Raw genomic sequence first — 19,682 nt, 5'->3', positions numbered from 1 at the left:
GACACAGGCAGAGATAAGACGCGGCACAGTGCGGGTCCGGCTGAGGAACACAGACCCCCCGCCTGACAGCAGTGATAGATCAGCCTCTCTCTCGCATGGCAACACAGAGCACTCCTGCAGCAGCAGGCTGCTGATTGTTTATATGGCACCTCCTGTTGGCCAATGCATTATTAGCAACTCTTTATTTCTGAGCTGTGTCGACAGTGGCTTCAGGTTGAAGGGGGAATTCTGTGTATTATTGACTGTGCAAGAGAATACACTACTCTCACTACAGTGTATCCCCTGGTGGCAACAACAAGTATTAAAGTATTTTCCAAACGCGGTTAATGGAACATATAGATTTCATATGAAAATTATTACCATATGCTAACATTTTCAAATAGTCTAAAGTTAAAATAACAAATCCATCCAAATCAAGTTTTATATGCAGTACTCAACAGTGAATGCCATATTTATTTTCTTTCATTATAACACAGAAAAGGATGCAATGTGAATACAAAATCTAGCTTAATAGCTACTGTACAGCTCGTCAATTAATTGACAACTGGGTAGCTCAATGATCACCGACTCAAACTACGGGACATAATGATTTTATTTTTATTTTTAAATAAAGCCCTTTTTAAATTTGAAAGGACACATTTTGAGAGAAAATGTAATTTATCTAGCCTACTACTGCTCCCACCCCTCCCTTCCTTCAGTTAATGCAGTGAAAAAGAATTGTATTCCTTTAAAGATCTACTAACTGTTATTGTGTGCCACAAATAGGCAATTGCTCATGCATTTTAATCAGAAAAGCTCAGTCTTGACTCTTGACAGTACCAGCGGTCTAAAATGCAGCCTAAAATGGAACAACTTTACCTACAGTTTTAACTACAGTCAGTGCGCACACAAAGTGCCTCCTCATAAAGTGGCAATTTAGTAAACATTGCTAACAGCATGCGCTTCAAGTTGAGTACTCGTCCCCACAGGATATAGGATCTGTAGCCAGTGGGTGGACCCATCGGGCTATAGTATACACACAACACCGCACAGGCAGACTTTCCGTGTACGCAGAAAGTGATTTAAGACCAGAGGGGCACTTTGGATATCATGCCCATACTACGACTGAACGTTGTGTTATTAGCACAAATAGCGTAGCTCAACCAACCGTCCGCATACTGGATTGACAACCTGCGATCAACTTCACACATCACACACAGAAAGGTGGGAGGTGTGTGGAGCAGACAACGTACATGTTCATAAGATAACAGGAATATTGTGGATAATAATACATTTGTACATTCTTCTTCCCCTTCTTTTTTTATGGAAATAACAAAAACAAATTCCACCAGTTTTACACCTGAAAACCTGTGATGAAATGTGACAATGAAGTTGATTATTAAATCTTTTCGAAAATCTTATCCCACGATTTTGTAACCCATTTTTCACCCATGTCAATTATCTAATGTGATCCTGGGCTCTATACACCCTCCGCCAACCTAGTCCCCATATATGGGGGACATGGGGACATTTCCAAAAAGCCCAACTCCTCCATAGATGTTTACAAATAATTGTTCATTGACCATACTCGTATGACCAGCATTTTGCTCATAGCTAGTTTGGGGGGTGGAGGTTTCTTATCACCAAGGAGGATGCAAGAGGAAAAAATGGCCGCTGTGTGAATATGGTAAATTTCAGAACAGTGATAATGATATAAAGTATTCTGTATCATAGTGATTTAAATACTGCCTGGACAGAGCTGTTGGGTTTGGTATATTAATGGCCAGCGTTCAACAACGTGACTGAAGCACTTGCTGTCACAAATCCTGCTGGAGTTAAATACTTTCCCCAGTGCTGGTGACACTGCTGTTGCTCTGCGGTGTTGTCACCATCGCCCTGGTATTAATACAGTGATTTATAGCGATCACTGCCATGCTCTTATATCTCTTCAGTGGAGATGATTGTGGACAGAATGTATGGGCCTATTACCAGAGTGCCAGAGAATAAAGAGGGGTTGGGGGGGATGGCTTATGTGCTATGTAAGCAGCAGCTGCAGCAGGCAGAGAGCGAGAGAGACAGACTGACAGAGAGAGACAGACATGACTGACTGAATGAGTGGAGAAGGGGCGTGCATGATAAGTCAACAGGGTGATTTGGGGGGGCTGACAACTGACCCTGCAGACAGGCTGATTCTGTCATTTCATCGGCCCCCACTGTCACTTTTATTCACATCTCCTACAGGAAGAATGGACCTGGTGGGGAGGAATAATGAGGCTGGTCCTGGAGGGTACGAGAGGAGAGGGGATGGAGGTGTGTGTGTGTGTGTGTGTGTGTGTGTGTGTGTGTGTGTGTGTCTGAGAGAAGGACGGGGTCTACATTCACACCTGTCCCTCAAGGCTGCAGAGCTGAAAAGGCGCGACTAGTGATCAGATTGTTCAGAGACTTGTCCTTGGCTGTCCAGAGCCAGGCTGTGTGGGTAGCATGGGCACAGCATAGTGGTCGTTGCAGCCGAGAGCCCGCTTGTTGCCACAAACCACTCATAAACTACAGACTAAAGGTGTTTGCACACTGGTGCAGTATTTTGGGGCGGAATATCTGAGCGGATTGAGCCAGCATCAAGACCTCCCCGCCACCGCCGGTCAGGGAGCATGCATGCATAAGAAATAGTCCACAAAAGGATGGCTGACTTAATTTGTTGCGATTCGCTATGGTTACTGGTTACAATTACTGGACAAATACAGTCAATCGACTCACTTTGATCTTAGCTGATGATGGGACGCGTTGCTTGTCTGCACCACAACAGAAGATTACTGTACGATAATACATTAATAATAAATTACTGTACGATATCAAAGTGTGGACAAAAGAAAGAAAGAAACCGAGTCTGACCAAATTGAAGACAAACAACATGGGAAGATGAATAGTGAAGCACAGCTCTGCGTTCTAAGATATAGCACTGAACAAATCAGGAAGTTACATTCACGTCCTGTGAGTGTGCTTATCTTTAAACATGGGTGAGTGTACAAACACAGTATAGTGTGTCATATGCAGTATCAAGGCTGCATCCATGACTCTCCATCATTCTGACACGGTGATATTCAGCACACATTTTTCTCCTACTGGTTCCCTACGTGGCGCTTGATCAGGAAGAGAAGGGGCTGCCATTTTCTGATTCGAGCCCTTCAACAGCTGTGGTGAAATTCAAATCTAAATTCAAATGGAGGCCAACATTACCCGGCCCTCAATCTTTTCCCTCTCCAGTCTCTCGCCGTAAAGATTTATTCTGCGGGTGATAAACAGGATGCAGCTGCTCTTAAGCCTTGGAGGGGCTGCAAGCTGCCGAGTGTTTTCACTGATGTCCTCCGAGCCCAATCCAACTGCACTGGAGTAACCTTCTAAAGCAACAGCTCCCTCTAAAGACACAAACCCAGGCCTGGCAGTATGAAGAAAAAATGCTCAATCCTAAGCACTGCGAGTAGACCCAAGTGCAACTCAAATCCAGCCAATCCAAATGACACAGAATCAGTACAGAAACACTAATAGGCATTAAGTAAATATAAAATACCACAAACATAATAAATAATTATAGGCTTTATAAGCAATACACATACAACTAGAAAATTCGCAATTTAAAAAAATCGCAGTGTGGTTGCCGCAGTGGCTTACATATGCCCCCTGTGATCATGCGTAAGTAATTCGGAGGGGATTTAACCCCCAAAATTAATGTTTTTGCGACAAACGGTTACATTTCTCGCATTTGCGGCGCACCCTATGGATGAAAATGGAATTGCTTTTAGAACTTGGTTGATTGAACCACCCCGGACATGTGATTCAAATTTGGGATGGATTGGACATTCCCTTCGTGATTTATGCCATTTTTTGTGATATAGGCCCCTCCTACTAACTTCGGGCGACGGTTACGGCCGAACGATACGCACTACCATAATTCTGCAGTTGGTGTTTTAATCGGATAGGTCCAGAGATCATGTGTGCCGATTTCTGTGAGATTTGGACAAAATCTGTAGGAGGAAAAGCAAAAAGTGTGTTTTGGATAAAATTCAAAATGGCGGAAAATCTATCATTTTTTAAACGTGCGTACGTGCGTTTGCGAGAGCTGTGTAAAGGCCAGCCAATAGGAAGACAGGGTGTGTGTGTGCGTGCGTGCGTCTAGCCTAATTGCACAAATAGCAGACCTACAAGCTCACAAGGTATCGCAGAGCAACTCATTGAGATCTTGTAACTTTAATGCCCTGTAATTAAACCCTCATATGTCTCAGCTGTGGAAGAGTAAAAGAGTGCAAGCACAATGCAAGCACTATGAGATTTCAATGGTCCTGAATGGGGGAAACTATGCCCGAACAAATTGCTCTATCGCAAAAAGTAAAAGTCGAATGCAAATATTTTTTTCGCTGTGAGTGGCCTGAGATATTGAGGTACACCATGTGCGATTGTGTCGAAAATGTGGTTATAAGAGTGAGTTAAGAATTGTCATCGCGATAATTTCCTCGTAAGAATTATACAATGGAGGTCAATGAGCAGCTTGACTGTATTTGTGTCACTTAAAAGGCTGTAGTTCACATTCTGTATGTCTCTGTGCTTTGGTGGTCACATTGTGTGAAAGAGGACATGTGTGGCTACAAAATGACCAAAGAACATGCGTGTAAAATGAATATTTTGGCCGGGACGACAATTTGTTTGGTAAATTTTCAAGGAAAGAATTTCAGTTTCCACACTCTAGTCAAAGAAGCCCCGCACTCTAAGTTGGCACTAATTAGGCGAAACGGTCTGTGATTGAACTGCGATTTCGGAAAAAACGTTTAACGTATTCGAATACGGTTTGAACCACGAAAAAGTCCAGAGTCGTGTGAGCTTTCTAAAGTTGAAATCACGTTTCTACGACAAAGTATGCCAGAGTAATGAGGCTGCAAAAGTGAGGTTGATTTAGATATAAAATCCCATACATTGTCTATGGGAGGAAAAAACTATAAATAAAGTTATTTTTTCACCAATGAAAGTTCAAAGATAGATGAACATTATAAAGTTTAGTTTCAAAGTGAAAGTATGACGGAGTAATAAGAGCTCAAAAAAGTTAACTGTGAAAAATGGGACCTTTCTTCCATCGACTCTCATTATAAAGGATGTAAATAAATGTTAAAAAGTATAAAGCTTTATAAAAATAAAAAGCACACATCACTGCAAAGAGCTGGACAGTTTGAAGTTTGAACTACATTTCTAGCATAAAGTATGTGGAAGAAATTAGGTGCCAAGAAAGTGGCGTAATAAAGAATAAATATAAACTGGCAATAACTAGTGTGTGCTCGCTGTGGCGAGCCCACAATAATAATAAATATAAACTGGCAGTAACAATTGTGTGCTCGCTGAGGCGAGCCCACAAGAGTCTGGGTGCCCTTTCGGGCAACCACACTAATAAAGTGTTACAATTACAAGAGTCAAAAACCCAACACTGGTGAGAAAGACATCAAAGGGGCCAAAAAAAAGAGTTCCGGTTGGAGTCATTTGTAAATTATCGGCCTGGTCTTTGACGTATAGGTAATTGACCATATTCACACAGAAGCCATACTGCTCTTACTCAGTAGGTGGGAATCCCCCCCCACCTACTGAGCATGATATAATTGCAAAAAGGCTGCCGTGTGGATATAGTGAATACACCTGGCATTTAGTTACCACACATTTCCAATAAAGACAGGTCTCTTACCACTTCGTCCTCAGACCAGCACTTCTCTATGAGTTTGGGTACCGGCTTCTTCACCAGACGCTGTAGGGCCTTGCCTGCGTCATAGCTGCTCTCGTGAAGCTGGGGAACATCAGGCATATTTTTTACAAACTGGAACCTTTGCATTGTTTCTTAATACAAGTGTATTTTTTTGTGGCTTTCAGCTTTTTTATTATTTTTTTTTTTATGGAGGGATAGACAGTAGGCTGACAGGAAATTGGGAGAGAGATGGGGGGTGACATGCAGTAAGGGCCGTCGGGATCGGGAGTCGAACCCGCGGCACACTGCCAGACTGGATTACCAGCCAAGGTGCCTGGACCGCTGAGCCACGGCCCAGGCCACAAGTGTATTTATTAATGGGACTACTTATTGACAGAGAGGTTCAAGTGGCACAGTCAAATTCACATCATATTGAACAATGAAAATCAGACCCATCTGAAGTGAGTGGTGCTGTGCTGTACTAGCCCTCCTCCCTGGCGTGTGTGTGTGTGTGTGTGTGTGTGTGTGTGTGTGTGCGCGCATATGTGTGTTAGGCTGCACAACAGTGACACTTGGTGGTGAACAAACGCTATAACACTATTTCTGTGCTCGGACACAGCCAGGGACACACATTGTTGTCTATAGGAGTGGTTATCACCACTCAGAAATGTCTTATTAGACTAACGGCTCATTTATACTTGAATTACATTGAATTGAAAGCTACGTATTTTCAGTGGAGTGTAGGTCATTTTAGTCAATCTCTACCTAAAACTAAGTGCCAGAGGAAACACCATGAATATAAACAACACTGTGACAAAAGGAAATCGCTGTGCAGCTAGAAAGCCCATGTCACATTCAACTGGGTGAAAACAGGCACAGGAGAGTGCTCTCGCTCAGGAATAAACAAGCATTGCTCATTGGAATTGCAAATGGCGAAGAAGGTCGAGAGACAATGACCTGCCAGTGATGTTAATTCTCCGTTTTATAGAGTCTGAATATAAATGTCCTGTTTATGATGATTCCAATTGCTTTTTTCTTTAGCTCAATTCCTTTTTGCACTTGTGCTTACAAAGTGGGGGAGAAACCAGCCATTAATGCCTCATGTATTGAGCTTCAGAGGCCTGGTTTATGGCTATACGTTTTGCTTAGCTGCGCCCTTATTGTAGCCCATCACTGCAGAGCTAACCTTCCACTGGAATCCCGGTATTGTACTCCAATGTCCAGTGAAAAACATTTGATTTCAAAATTCCGGACCTGTTGTGCCATTACTTACTGTGTTAAGTGCGTTTAGTGTAGTGTCGTCTCGAGAGGCTGCTAGGCACCCGTCTTCTGTGGACCCTCCGTCACACATCCCTGCGAAGGCAGCCATGCTCCTGTGAACAGACACAGTTGTCATTAACCAGCCACCAATATAAGGTTATGACTCGAGTATACCAGTTTCATCATACGGTATCTTACCTTAACAAGTACAATAAACACATGTAATGACTTTTAGATAAATATGAACCAAACAGTATTTTAGAATCTGAAGCCTAAAAGGTCATTTTTTTGTTTATTTTCTCAATTCAAAGGAGCTTTATTGGCAGGAGAAAACATACATTTTCTTCATGTTAAAGCAACACATGCATTGTTGAAATCCATTAAATACTCCTGTTGATAAAACACTTCTTTGACATCATATGTGTTATAAGCTTTTGTTGTCAGGTTACACTGGAATCACTACATTTTTCATTTGCAAATGATGTACAGTTATGATGTACAGTTCTTGAAGGTCATCACTGAACACAACTCTTTACAACAACACGTGCATCTTGGCATGTGTGCACATGCAGCCCCTAGTTTCTCGCAGCTCACCTTGCGGCTCTGAGGTACATGAGCAGGTCACAGTCGTTGACCCCGGGCATCCAGACCAGCTCCTCATTCTCGGTCACGGGGTGGCCACCGGGAGAGGGGAAAGGCTGCAGCTCTGGGAGCTTGGCCTAATTACAATCCAGGGAGAAGGAGAGGGACAGATGGTGTCACACTACAAATAGCATACACGCCTGGAGAAACGCTCAGCTTTCAAATGCTCGTCATTATTACACTTCTCACTGTGTGGCTGAGACGTGCCAGTGTTGGTAAGTTGTACTGTATGTTACGCGTTATTCAACTAGAAATATGCACAGTGAAAATGTATCTCCGCCAGGAGGCAAGTCGTAATAACAATAATGAGATGCATGAAGTGACATCTCTACATACAGTAGTGAAAGTACCACAGCATGTGATTAGCAGTTGCACATCGTCTATACCAAGGTGCCTCCCTGTCTCTCTCATAGATATTCAATTTCTACCTCTCACCAGCTTTCGGTCAATACAATGAAGTCTGTTTGTTAGTTCCCTGTGTCAATTAAGAGTATGTCTTGTTTTTTGCTACCACGTGTTCTCTTTGCAAGACCTTGGGGAGAGGAACTAATCTCTGTAATGTTATTGTCATTACGCTACACAACTTGACAGTCAATTGTACATGAAACTGAAAAGGAATGGCATGTAGAATGAGAGTTTATCTAAAAGGTGGCAGACAATGCTAGCAGTCTCATGAAAGAGACATCAGACAGCATGCTCATTTGGCTACATCCCATCAGGGACACTAGATGTTAGCCCACTGAGAGAATGTATAAGAATGATTATTCACTCTCTCAAATGTTATCTTGTATTTTACTACCCTTAAAGGTGCATCATAGATGCTTTTATTAATAGACTAAGATGACTTGACTCGACTGGACTATGACGGACAACAGTTTATGCCATGATGTTCATCAGTGTTTCTGTCTTTCTTTTCCTTTAACATGAATGTTTAAAACCACTTTATTAGGCCAGGTAAATGACATGGGGAACGTCAATATTCTAAAAGGGGCTAAAGACGGACTGAGTTGAATGTGATTTCAGAGTGTGCTGTCATGTTTATGAAAGTTTAGTTAGTAGTAGTATAGATCCAACAAGTCGGAAGGACAGTGCCCGATTGGCTAGTTCCAGTCCACAGCCTCAATGGGACACGTAGCCTTAACTTGGAGGGACGGTAGCTCTGTGATTATTGAATAATACATCATTCATATTATTAATAATAATAATAACTTGAATTTATATAGCGCCTTTCAAAGGACGCGTTCCATTAAAATAAAATAAAACAATATACCAATTGACTCATGTCATGACATAGCTGTGCACATTGACAGTAGGCCAAAGGTCTCAGTTCTTGATAAATTGGACAAGAAATATAACGTTGACTGACCTAGTAGTATGTAATTTTAAGACTATGGCCTAGTAGTATGCATTTAAGACAGACAGAAGTGGAGATAACAATGCGGATGAAATCAACTCGCCACTGCAAGGTGAATAAACAATCTTGCCTAATCATTTATTTTCATTGCTTTAACTTTAACTGCACATCTCCAAAACATAGGGGATGTAGAATAATACAGTAGTACAAATGGAAGGAAAAGTTCCACACCAAGATAACAGACAACCTGACATCAAACACAGGAGGGGTGTATTTAACAATTACTTACTTGGTGACTAGGGCCCACTCTGATCTCCCCTTGTGTGCTGTTTAATCGCCTGAAAAAGAGAAAGAAGACAAATTGAAACAATCATTTTCTTAGCAGCATTTTAGGTCCCACTCAGACCTGGGAGACATCTGACTGTTTAAATGACGTTTAAATTAACCCAGCAATGATATACAGTATAAACACAAACTCACAACTGGGTCCTGGAAAAAATGTGAGAGTTCAAGGAGAAGAAACCAAGAAACCATAAGAGACAAATTTTATCTAAGAGTAGATTCTCTCTGCTAAAACAAACCATCTGTAGGGAATTCATTCCCTATATATTAGTGACAGTTAGTGACATAAGTGACAAGTTGTATCAAACCACATAGTGTTTTATACAGAAGAAACAATGAAGTGTATATGTATATACCGTACTCCTAGAATGCTCCTGGGGCCTAGCTAAGCAGAGCACATTTGCAGAGCTGATATTTTGAGGTGTGGTGATAAAACAGGCTCCCCTTTAAAAAAATGGGGGGAGGTTGGCTGCCACTCTGCTGGGAAGAGAACCTCCGAAATGGCTGCCGGTACAAATGTTGGTAGCCATAGCAACTGCAATTTAATAACAGTGTTCCGAATCTCCAGCTGCAATGGATTAAAGAAAATAACAAGATGTTCCTTTTGAAAATGCCTTTTTCCCTCTGTTGCCTTGGTAACGGCGCCGGTTTTCATACAGCCAAGCACGGGGCGGCCCAGAAACTGTCAGTATGATTGGCACCCGGAGGAGCTCTCGCTTCCATCACAGGGACTGGCAGAGGAGACCTGTATGAAACCTGAGAGGCCAGGTCCCTCCAGTCTCAGGGCTCTAACCACAAGGCCTTTTGACGGGTGCATATTTGAACCCGTATGCCTCCCTCCCTCCCTCCCTTTGCCTACACAGTCCTGCCTCCCCACCAACTCTGACTTACAGCAGGAGAGAGTTGTCAGAGGAATATTCCATACCTTCATAAAATATGGGCAACAGATGCGTGGCACAGACAGACCAACATCTGATTCTGAACTTCAGCCGGGATAGGTATGGCCAACCGCGTACAAATGAGATAGTTTGTTAAAGATATTTTTTCCAGCCCGGCATAAAATTCTTTGTTTAAAAACTAACCAGCTGTTGGCCAGGACAAGTCACATCAGCTGGTATCAGTTTTCAACAGGAGTTAAAGTCTGACTCCCAGTCAAAGGTGGTCGTCTAGATCTAGTGTTACATTACATACGAAATTAATTATCTCCGCCAGTCCAGGATGGCCAGAAGCCCATGTCCATGAGCCGGTCTGTGATCAGCTAAAGTCGGATACACTGGACCGATCGGTGTGAAACTTTGCACACACACTCACAGTAAGCCAAGAACGTCCATGCCAATGGTCAATTTTAATTGACCTCATGGTGGCGCTATAATAGACCACTTGCCATTTTTGCCTATAACTCTTGAACCGAAAGTCATATAATACAAATATTTTTCCATTAGGTTCCACCCCACATACAGTATGCCCATTTCTGCCTGCCATTTAGCATTTTCTTCAAAACAAACTTTGTAACTACTCCTACAGATTTTCTCTAAAACTCACAAATCAGTACAAAGTATCTATTGAGTCATGTGATCAAGATGTATCAGTACGATTTCTCTTATTTTGTTCGGCTATAATTGACTTCCAAAGTTTGCACAAAGAATATTGTGCAGAGACAATCGCTATTGTCTAGAAGCGTTTGTGGATATTTTTGATCAGCGATTGAAGTGCTATAAATGTTACCGTTTTACTTTTCCCCCCCACTAAATCAAGCACAAATGTTTGTGACAATGAATGTCAAATATGATTTTGATACCACACTGTTTGCCTGTAATTGCCTTCAAAATCAGACCCGTCTGAACTGAGTGGTGCTGTACTGTACTGTACTAGCTCTCCTCCCTGGTCTCGGTGTGTGTGTGTGTGTGTGGCTGCAGTGACAATGACAACAGTGACACTTGGTGGTCAACAAACACTATTTCCGTACTCAGAAATATGGTACTCGGACACACATTGCTGTCTATAGAAGTGCACCAAACAAAAAGAGCGCATGTCCAAAACTGCCCACAGGTGACACCCTCGACCAATCAGGGATTGTGATGTTTATGGTGACACCCTTGGCCAATCAGGGATTGTGATTTTTTTGTGACAACCTCGTCCAATCAGGAAACACCGTTTTTTACATAAACATACATAGTTACGTCACCACCAAAAATACACAATATGGATGATGTAATCAATTTGAGTTTCAAACTTAAATATAGGACAATTAGAACCCGTTGTAGTGGATATCTGGAACGGGATTTATATAGACACATAACTCAGATGTTTCAATAACTTGGTTGAGGTAAGTTGCGCGCTCTGCTCGCGCACAAGTTGGCAGCTCGTCAGAGTGCATTTCTAGTTAAAGCTTCAATTGTAATTGTATAGCATAAAAGTTTAAAAAAATTAATCACACCCGTGTGAAGTGAGTGAGGCAACTCCGTGTGGCGGTCCCCGGAACATCCAGACCCCCAGGAATGCACCAAGGGGGCCAGCCCGGTTCCGGTGAGCCGCCCCACGTCCGAAATGGTTGACAAATGACAGAGTTACGGTGTGGGGGTCCTGTACTGTACTGTCACACCCAAAATCATCATATATACAGTTAATATGTGTGTGTGTGTGTGTGTGTTAGGCTGCGCAACAGTGACACTTGGTGGTGAAAACCAACCAAATGCTATTTTCGTGCTTGGACAGACCCAGGGACACAGCCAGAGACCCAGGGACAGACATAGCCGTCTATAGGAGTGGTTGCACCACTAAAAAATTTGGAAATCACTTAATTTCCACCAACCGTACATCCGGGCTATGGGACTGCAACTACGACTACACAAAGCTTAAATTTGGGAAAAGTGTATAATTGGCTAAGCTTTGTCACTCCCTTCGGTCAATGCCCGTGTGAAAATTCAGATCTACTGGGCAATCCACTGAGGAGAAAATACGGTTCCAGACACATAGAGGTTTCTTCATTTTATAGTAGGATAATACAGAAATGGTAATAATAATTGGGACTGTGTTGGAGAATATAAGACTATTGGATAACTCTTGATGCCATATGTGATGTCAAACAGAAAACAAAACACAAGAGAATTGTGTAGACTACATTAATATACAATATTTTTTTGATCTACATAAAAAGTAGCAATCAAGTAACAATAAACATGTAATTTTGGTAAGCAGTCGACTAAAATAGAAATGTGAAAATACTGAGTGAGTGAGTGAGTGTGTGTGTGTGTATACTGTATGTATGTGTGTGCGTGCGTGCATGCCATGTGTGTTGTGTGTGTGTGCAACATCGTCCCTGTGGGAGAAACTTTCTATAACTGTGTCCCCCAACTGTGTGCACCCGTCCAAGTCCAGTGAGCTTTGGCAGCAGGCTGTAAGAATGACAAATGAGGACGTGTGTGCAACAGAATATAGGAGAACGAACGCTGTCTGCAGACCGACAGCCATGTTTTAGTCAGGCAAATCCTGAGAGGTAACTTGGACCGTCTACAAAACAAATGGAAGAATCTGCACGGGTCCTGAGAGAGGAGGCAGAATGCAGATGTATTGCAGATGAACAAAGCTACAGGTATGCACGATGACGATCACAGAAAAAGACTTGGCATACTGAATAGGCAAGGCACACACATGCATGTACAATACAGTTAGTTGAATCTATGTTACAAAACAATGACATACCTTGTTGTAATAAAAAACATAATTTCATGGATTTCCTTATTACATTGTGACTGTTTAATAAACAATATACTGATATCTTAAGCTAGAACTATGGTCAAGCATAACCTTAATGAATTGTTCACTCAACCATTTATGAATGATTAGTTCATTGCTGCTAAACCACCTGGTTATTGTAGCATTGCTTGATTTTTTTTTATCGTAGTGTCTAGTGTGCAGCCTGGTACAATCAGCTCACGTATATCATATTCAGTTAATACGAATTAGCCTAAAATGATTTCTTTTTTTTTGGAAAGCAATTACAGGTCCGACGTATTTATAAACACAAACAACAACGTGACTGTCTGGTAAACTTTTCTGTGTGCAATCAAAGCTAACCCCGCCCCTTCCATCAATTTCACCCAATCACCGCACGCAGGTCTGTGGCACACTGACATAATTGTAGCACACAATAACACACGGAGACTGATCTATTTCTATTCACTGGTCAAATACAGTCATTTGCTAGACATCATTTCTACGAGAGATGGCACGCGGGCGGTTGTGTGCATGCTTGAGGGTGAACAAAGCACACAGTGGCTGCCCCGCACCACGCCATCATATCATCTCGATTGTAAACATGAGCACACAGGCTACTGCAAAATGGAGCCAGACAGAGCATTTCTCTCCCTGCATCTTATGCTCTTCATACAACAATACAGTATAGGCTATACATTCTACACCCCCCCCCCCCCCAAAAAACAACAACGCGGCTAGTAGGACTGTATGGGGAAATAACGTTTCGCGTGGCATTCGAAATACCTTTATGCGATAGCGTGAACGACGCGTAACGGTATGTGATTCGGAGGAGCAGTGTCTGTCTACACTAGTCTATCGTTCAACAAGCGTTCCGTTTTCATGTAATAACAAAACCTATCGGCTCGTTTTCGTCTCGGGACAAAAGACAGTCGGCAGCAATAATGATAATGGTAGCTCAGCAAAACATGTTATTACTACAGTTTGCCAGACGGATGGAATGCGAGCGAGGCGCAAAATGAAGACGAGTGAACGAACGAACGCTCTCCTCCTTTACGCTAAGCGCGAGAAGAGCATAGCAGACCTACCTCCGTGGACTGAACAAATCGTCCATTTCTGACATCGAGCTCTAAAGGCTGAATGATGACACTTTGTGTACAACGCTCGTTGGAATAGACTCCCCTCTCTCCCACCTATTTGTAGGTGCTCAAAATGGAGAACCACGCACGCATTGATTCGCTCTCACTGAGCTTGTGCTGTGACCTCAGCCCGCACGCACACGGCGTAGCCAGCTCCCCCGCTCCACGGAGAGAGACGACTGAGCATGTGCTACGACCTTACACACACACACGCATGCAGGCAGGCACGGCGAGCCAGACAGAACACACACACTCACACACACGACACGATCTGGATACGGCATTCATCTCTCCTCGTATGTCTGCAGCGCCATAATAAACAAGGCTGAATTTGCAAGGCTGCAGACACAGTGATCGGCATACCAAACAAGCAGCGGGGAGGGAGGGAGGGGCAGCCCAGACTGTGATTGAACGGAGCCGAGCCCCGAGGTGGGGGGTTCCTAACTAACTAGCAACATTTGAGTATGCATAACAGGGACTTTACTGTCATCTCCGCTACAGGCAGTAGCAATATGCATAATATTATGCTGCATGTATAACAGTCTAATACGGGTAATTGTGTTAATTGTAAAATATGTTTGTGCAGATTATTTTTTTAATGCAGGCTGTAGCCTACTCTATTCTGAATTGAATTCACATTGTGCAATGACATACTGAAATGGAGCTTGATTATTGTGAATAATATTATGTGTGCTGTGCATTGTGCAAACGTATTATACAACAAGAGACCCACCCAAATAAACAGTCTACTGTGGTTCAGCATTTATTTGGCTAAAGGTTTCATGCATAAAGTTGACACAGGGAGCACAAGTAACTATGCATGCAGGAAGGCATCAAGCCTCCATGGAGTTCAATGGCAGCTTGGGAGAGATTATTAAAATGTCTGATACCCTGAGAGTAAATGTCAGAATAGCTCCCATAAGGCCATGCTGTCATTCAACAAAACAGTAGCATAAGGTTCCAGCCTGATTCGCTGCGTTCCGAGTGACAAAACAGATCCATGGAATGGAATGCAGGCTTGTAAAACAGCCGATGGATACTTAAGTCAATGCATTATAATAGGTGTATAATGGGTGTTTTTTTTGTTATTTCATAAATTCTAAAATGCCGAAAAGAGCAGATCTACAAGATCACAACTCACTATTTATCGTACAGCGAATTACACAAGGGAAAATGTATGACGCTGACGTAGTTTTTGAAAAATAATGACCAACAGGACGAAGTTGATGTGTGTAATCATCCTGAAGGGCATTGTTTTTAAACAACAACCACCACGTCATACATTATCCCCATTATTACGCAGAGCTACTGTATTAATAAAATGACCCAAAAGTAACAACAAAACGAGGTATTTCCTTGCTTACAGTAATGAACGACGCAGGCCATCTGCCCAGCTGCAGCACAGTCGGAAAACAATGAAGTGAAATTCAAATGTTTTCAAAAACATTCTTGAGAGCAACGTTTAGCTGTAAATGACATGGTGTGTTTGTTTACATGGCTGTCATCAGTGTCATGTAATGTTGGATACAGCATAAAATACAAGCAGCGCAGCAGGTGCTCTGATTAGACAGCGGTCTGTTATAGAGCGGAGCGGTCATTATCAAGAAATAACACAGCTGAATTCAGCGATTGACCAATGAGAATCAAGCATTCAACCAAGCCGTGTAATAAATAGGGCTAAAGTGGTTACAGAGAGAGAATACAGAGTGGTTGAGATAATGAAGTAGGGGCAACCTGATAGCCAAGTAGTTGGGGTGCCTACTCTAAAAATTGCCAAAAAGCCAAACCAAAAAACATGAAATAGCACATACAGTGATGGTGTTAAATTTGTATATGTTCTGCATTTTTGACACAAACTTGCACAAGGACATTTTGATAGAGGTTTGGATTGTGCAGTTACCGTTATGATGTAACTGCTCCACTTGGCTTGTGTCATTGATTATAAATTGTACGTCCAAAAATAGCCTCCTCTTTGACTTACATTACACGGTTAAAGCTCTCAAAGTCACTCTTTTAGCACATAATGGAATGAAAAGGTAACGACCCAATGAAAAGGTAACAACCCAAAACTGTAAAGTGTCCTTTGGTATAGAGCCAATTGGAGGAAAGGATGCAGTAAACTCTCTATCCATGCATCCAGGAGAGTACTGTAAACAGGCTTTTAAGACAGTGAAAATCGCAGATCTACAAACTCACAAAGCGTTGCAGTCGAATTGCAATGCCTTGTGAGCTTGTAGATAGTCTATGTTGTGGCTTTTTTGTTGGTTCCAAACATTTCTACAAAGTAAACTAAACCCACTGACGTATCCGGACTATGGCTGTACACAGACCAATGTCCACAAGTTGAATGACATTTTTGGTTTGCATTTACTTTCCTTAGTGCATTGATACATTACAAACAAGCACATCTTCTCTTCCTTTTGGCATGTTCTCTCTGTACTGTCTGGGTAAAAAACGTTTGACCACTGAGGTGCATGCCGTTCCCCAATCACCCAGGCCTACTTATGCTCTCCCTCAATCTAGCCAGGGCAGCATTCCATTTCGTGTTTATGATCCGGTTGGGAGCGGATGGTAACTTTCGTCATGTTGTAGTCAATGATTTGTAGTCATCTGGCAGGAAAACATAAGGCGGAATCAGTACTACTTCTTATTCCGCCTTGTGGTTTCCTGCCTGATGACTACAAATCAGTGACTACAACATGACGTAAATTACCATCTGCTCCAGACCGGTTCACACGGCGATTTTGGAACAATAAAAATAATAATTCAATTAAGTAATATTCTATCAAACCAATAACAAATAATGCTAATAAATTACAACAATCGAGATAATGATACTAATAAATAGACAAACAAAACAAAAACATATACTATTTTCACTAATTTCTCTTTTGGGCATTGAGCTAAAAGGTTTGAGATCCACTGTCCTAGAGTCTCCTAGAAACAGCATAAGACTAAGGCTATATTGTTTCAAATAAATAAAAACATTCAATCCCTCTTTCACTGCACGTGGCATAGAAAAATGGCAGGCAATTTGTTTGTGTGCACGTTTTACTATTATACTTTTGTACAGTGAGTTGGCCTAGATGTATTTAGTATCTTCTATAACTTATTATCAAAGTAACAGTTATGCAATTTATACCAAGGAAAGTAATGGTGTGTTTAGAATAAACATTTAGTGTGCCGCATAGGCACTCATAATAACTCAAAGTTAAGTAAAACAGCCCTTTAATATGGATCTTAAATCACTGCTATGAGAAAGGAGTCAGAGCAAAGGTGTCAAATAGGTTCACGTCAATGGGCTTTCCGCAGTCTAGAGCCTGCATACTCCGGTATTTTGCACAAACAGACATGCACACAAACAAACCGTCTCTGTATCCGCTCTAGACTGGATATAAAAATCACACCCGTGTGAACCGAGTGGTGCATCTCCCCCCCCCCCCCCCCCCCCTCTCCTCTCTCTCTCTCATTAGCAGGCAACAGTGCAGCACTAATACTATCTCTCTTTCTGGCATAACAGCGCCCCTACTGGTAGTCATTCATACTAGTGCTCATGAACAAATACATAGGTGAACCAACACATAGGTGAACACGGACATAGCTGTTCCTTGTAGTGGTTGCACCACTCAAAAACAAGTCAAATTATTCCAGGCTAGATAGGATAACTAGGATGTCTAGGTATGACACTGGTCAGATTATTATGTCACTGAAGACATCTGAATATAAAGGACTCCCTTCCAAGACTAGTGTCCTGTAACAGGGTGTGTGTGTGTGTGTGTGTGTGTGTGTGTGTGTGTGTGTGTGTGTGTGTGTGTGTGTGTGTGTGTGTGTGTGTGTGTGTGTGTGTGCGTGTGCGTGTGTGTGTGTGTGTGTGTGTGGTGACTTCCGGGGTAATCACCGTGCTGTTCTGTATCACCATCAAGATTTTGTGTGCCTGGCTCCGTTTGATTGGTGAAACGGAGTCAAACATAGCTAGAAACTACATTTGACAGGTGAAACTGAGTCATGTGACATGCAGACCCTTTGGCATAAGCCTCTCTCACAGAGAGATGACCAGAGTTGGGTAAGTAACTCAGGAAGATAATACAAGTAGCTAGGTAGGTACAAGTTGCTTATTACTCCTTTAAATAGCAAATGACATGACTTTGACAATTCTTATTATTACTTATGTATGTAGGTATAAAGAGTAAGCATACCATTCCAAGTTATATTATTCTATAACTTTGGCAACCCAAACCCCCCAAAAAGTGATCTACAATACAATGTTTAGAACAGAATCCACTTTGTTGGAAGTGGAACAATAATTAGGAGCAACCAATCAGACAAAATCTGCCTGTCCCCATCCCTTTTCTGCATATTCCACATAATCTATTATATATTAGAGAACTTGTACCCAACACATGGCAAGAAACCCAAAGCCACAACAGCTACGTCGCTATTGCAACACCCACAACACCATCTTACACACTACACCCACACACACTCACACGGCAGTGACGTCACACACTTACCTTCGCAGTGTGCGGGACCTATCGCGCCCAACGCCAACACTCGACACCACCCGCCAAAAAATGATCATTGCAGTGCCACCAAAGATGCCTCCCGTCCACACTCACGGCGGCAATGCATTTGTTTACTACAAACATTATCGCCCGAAGCACCCACACCCCCGGAACACTGTTGCCCTTTCACCACGCTAAATTCGCCAGGTCTATGCAAGTGAGCACAAATTACATGTGAGAAAATTCATTCACAAGCCCACAAATGCCATTCAAATGCCATTCAACACACACTACGACTCGCTTACAATTCGCAAACCTGGCAACACTGCCCTGTCTTCTAATAGGCCCACACTAGCTCTCAGAATCTCATTCTGATCTCCCGCAGGAGAAGAGAAACGAGGAAGGGGAGAGGAATTGTAGCCCCACGATGCTTATTCCTTCTAAATCTCTGTATTTAAAATATCGCTCTCTTAGTTACATCAACATTGTACTTTTTCAGTAGTTTGTTTGTGCCTACATATTACGATTACACGGAACGCTTTGGCTATTTTCGCTTGCCAGCCAACTGCCGAGTACACACGCCTGCACACACACGCACACGCACGCCTGGCTTGCACACACACACACGCACGCCTGGAAGCCACGATCTCTCTTTCTCTCTCTCGCCACGCCTCTCTCTCTCGCCACGCCCCACACATACACACAGGCTATACACGCACGGCGGCGCCGCGGCAGCGAGACAGGACGTTATAATCTTGAGTTTCATTAAATAACTGTCTTTCTCCGCACGCGCACGTGCGCACACAACATTATTCAAGTGAAATGCGTAACGGCAATATTGGGCTAATATAGGCTACCAATACAGGACGTTATAATCTTCACTTTCATTAAATAACTGTCTTTCTCCACACGCGCACGTGCGCACACAACATTATTCAAGTGAAATGCATAACGCCAATATTGGGCTAATATAGGCTACCAATATGTGGGTAGCCTACAGGCTTTTACCCACGGAATGAATATATATATATATATAT

The 19,682-nt window shown here is 42.5% G+C and overlaps 1 protein-coding gene across 3 annotated transcripts in view; it reads right to left on the bottom strand.

Annotated features, from left to right (window-relative positions):
- rerea (arginine-glutamic acid dipeptide (RE) repeats a) overlaps positions 1 to 19,682 on the bottom strand; it is a 176,597-nt gene that overhangs the window by 27,449 nt on the left and 129,466 nt on the right. For 2 of the 3 annotated variants that reach the window (XM_083769374.1, XM_083769373.1), the window contains 4 exons: positions 9,238 to 9,286; positions 7,547 to 7,671; positions 6,966 to 7,065; positions 5,696 to 5,794 (listed from right to left, as the gene is read on the bottom strand). In XM_083769374.1, the coding sequence (XP_083625500.1) occupies positions 5,696 to 5,794; positions 6,966 to 7,065; positions 7,547 to 7,671; positions 9,238 to 9,286 (373 nt within the window). Of the gene's footprint in view, positions 1 to 5,695; positions 5,795 to 6,965; positions 7,066 to 7,546; positions 7,672 to 9,237; positions 9,287 to 14,092; positions 14,265 to 19,682 lie in introns of those variants that run through there. The other variant, XM_083769375.1, reaches the window with a different exon arrangement.

This window comes from Protomyctophum parallelum (assembly GCF_964188405.1).
Source record: "Protomyctophum parallelum genome assembly, chromosome: 7".
NCBI lineage: Eukaryota > Metazoa > Chordata > Actinopteri > Myctophiformes > Myctophidae > Protomyctophum > Protomyctophum parallelum.
Note: the sequence above shows the minus strand (reverse complement) of the source record. Positions and strands in the feature narration are given on the sequence as shown.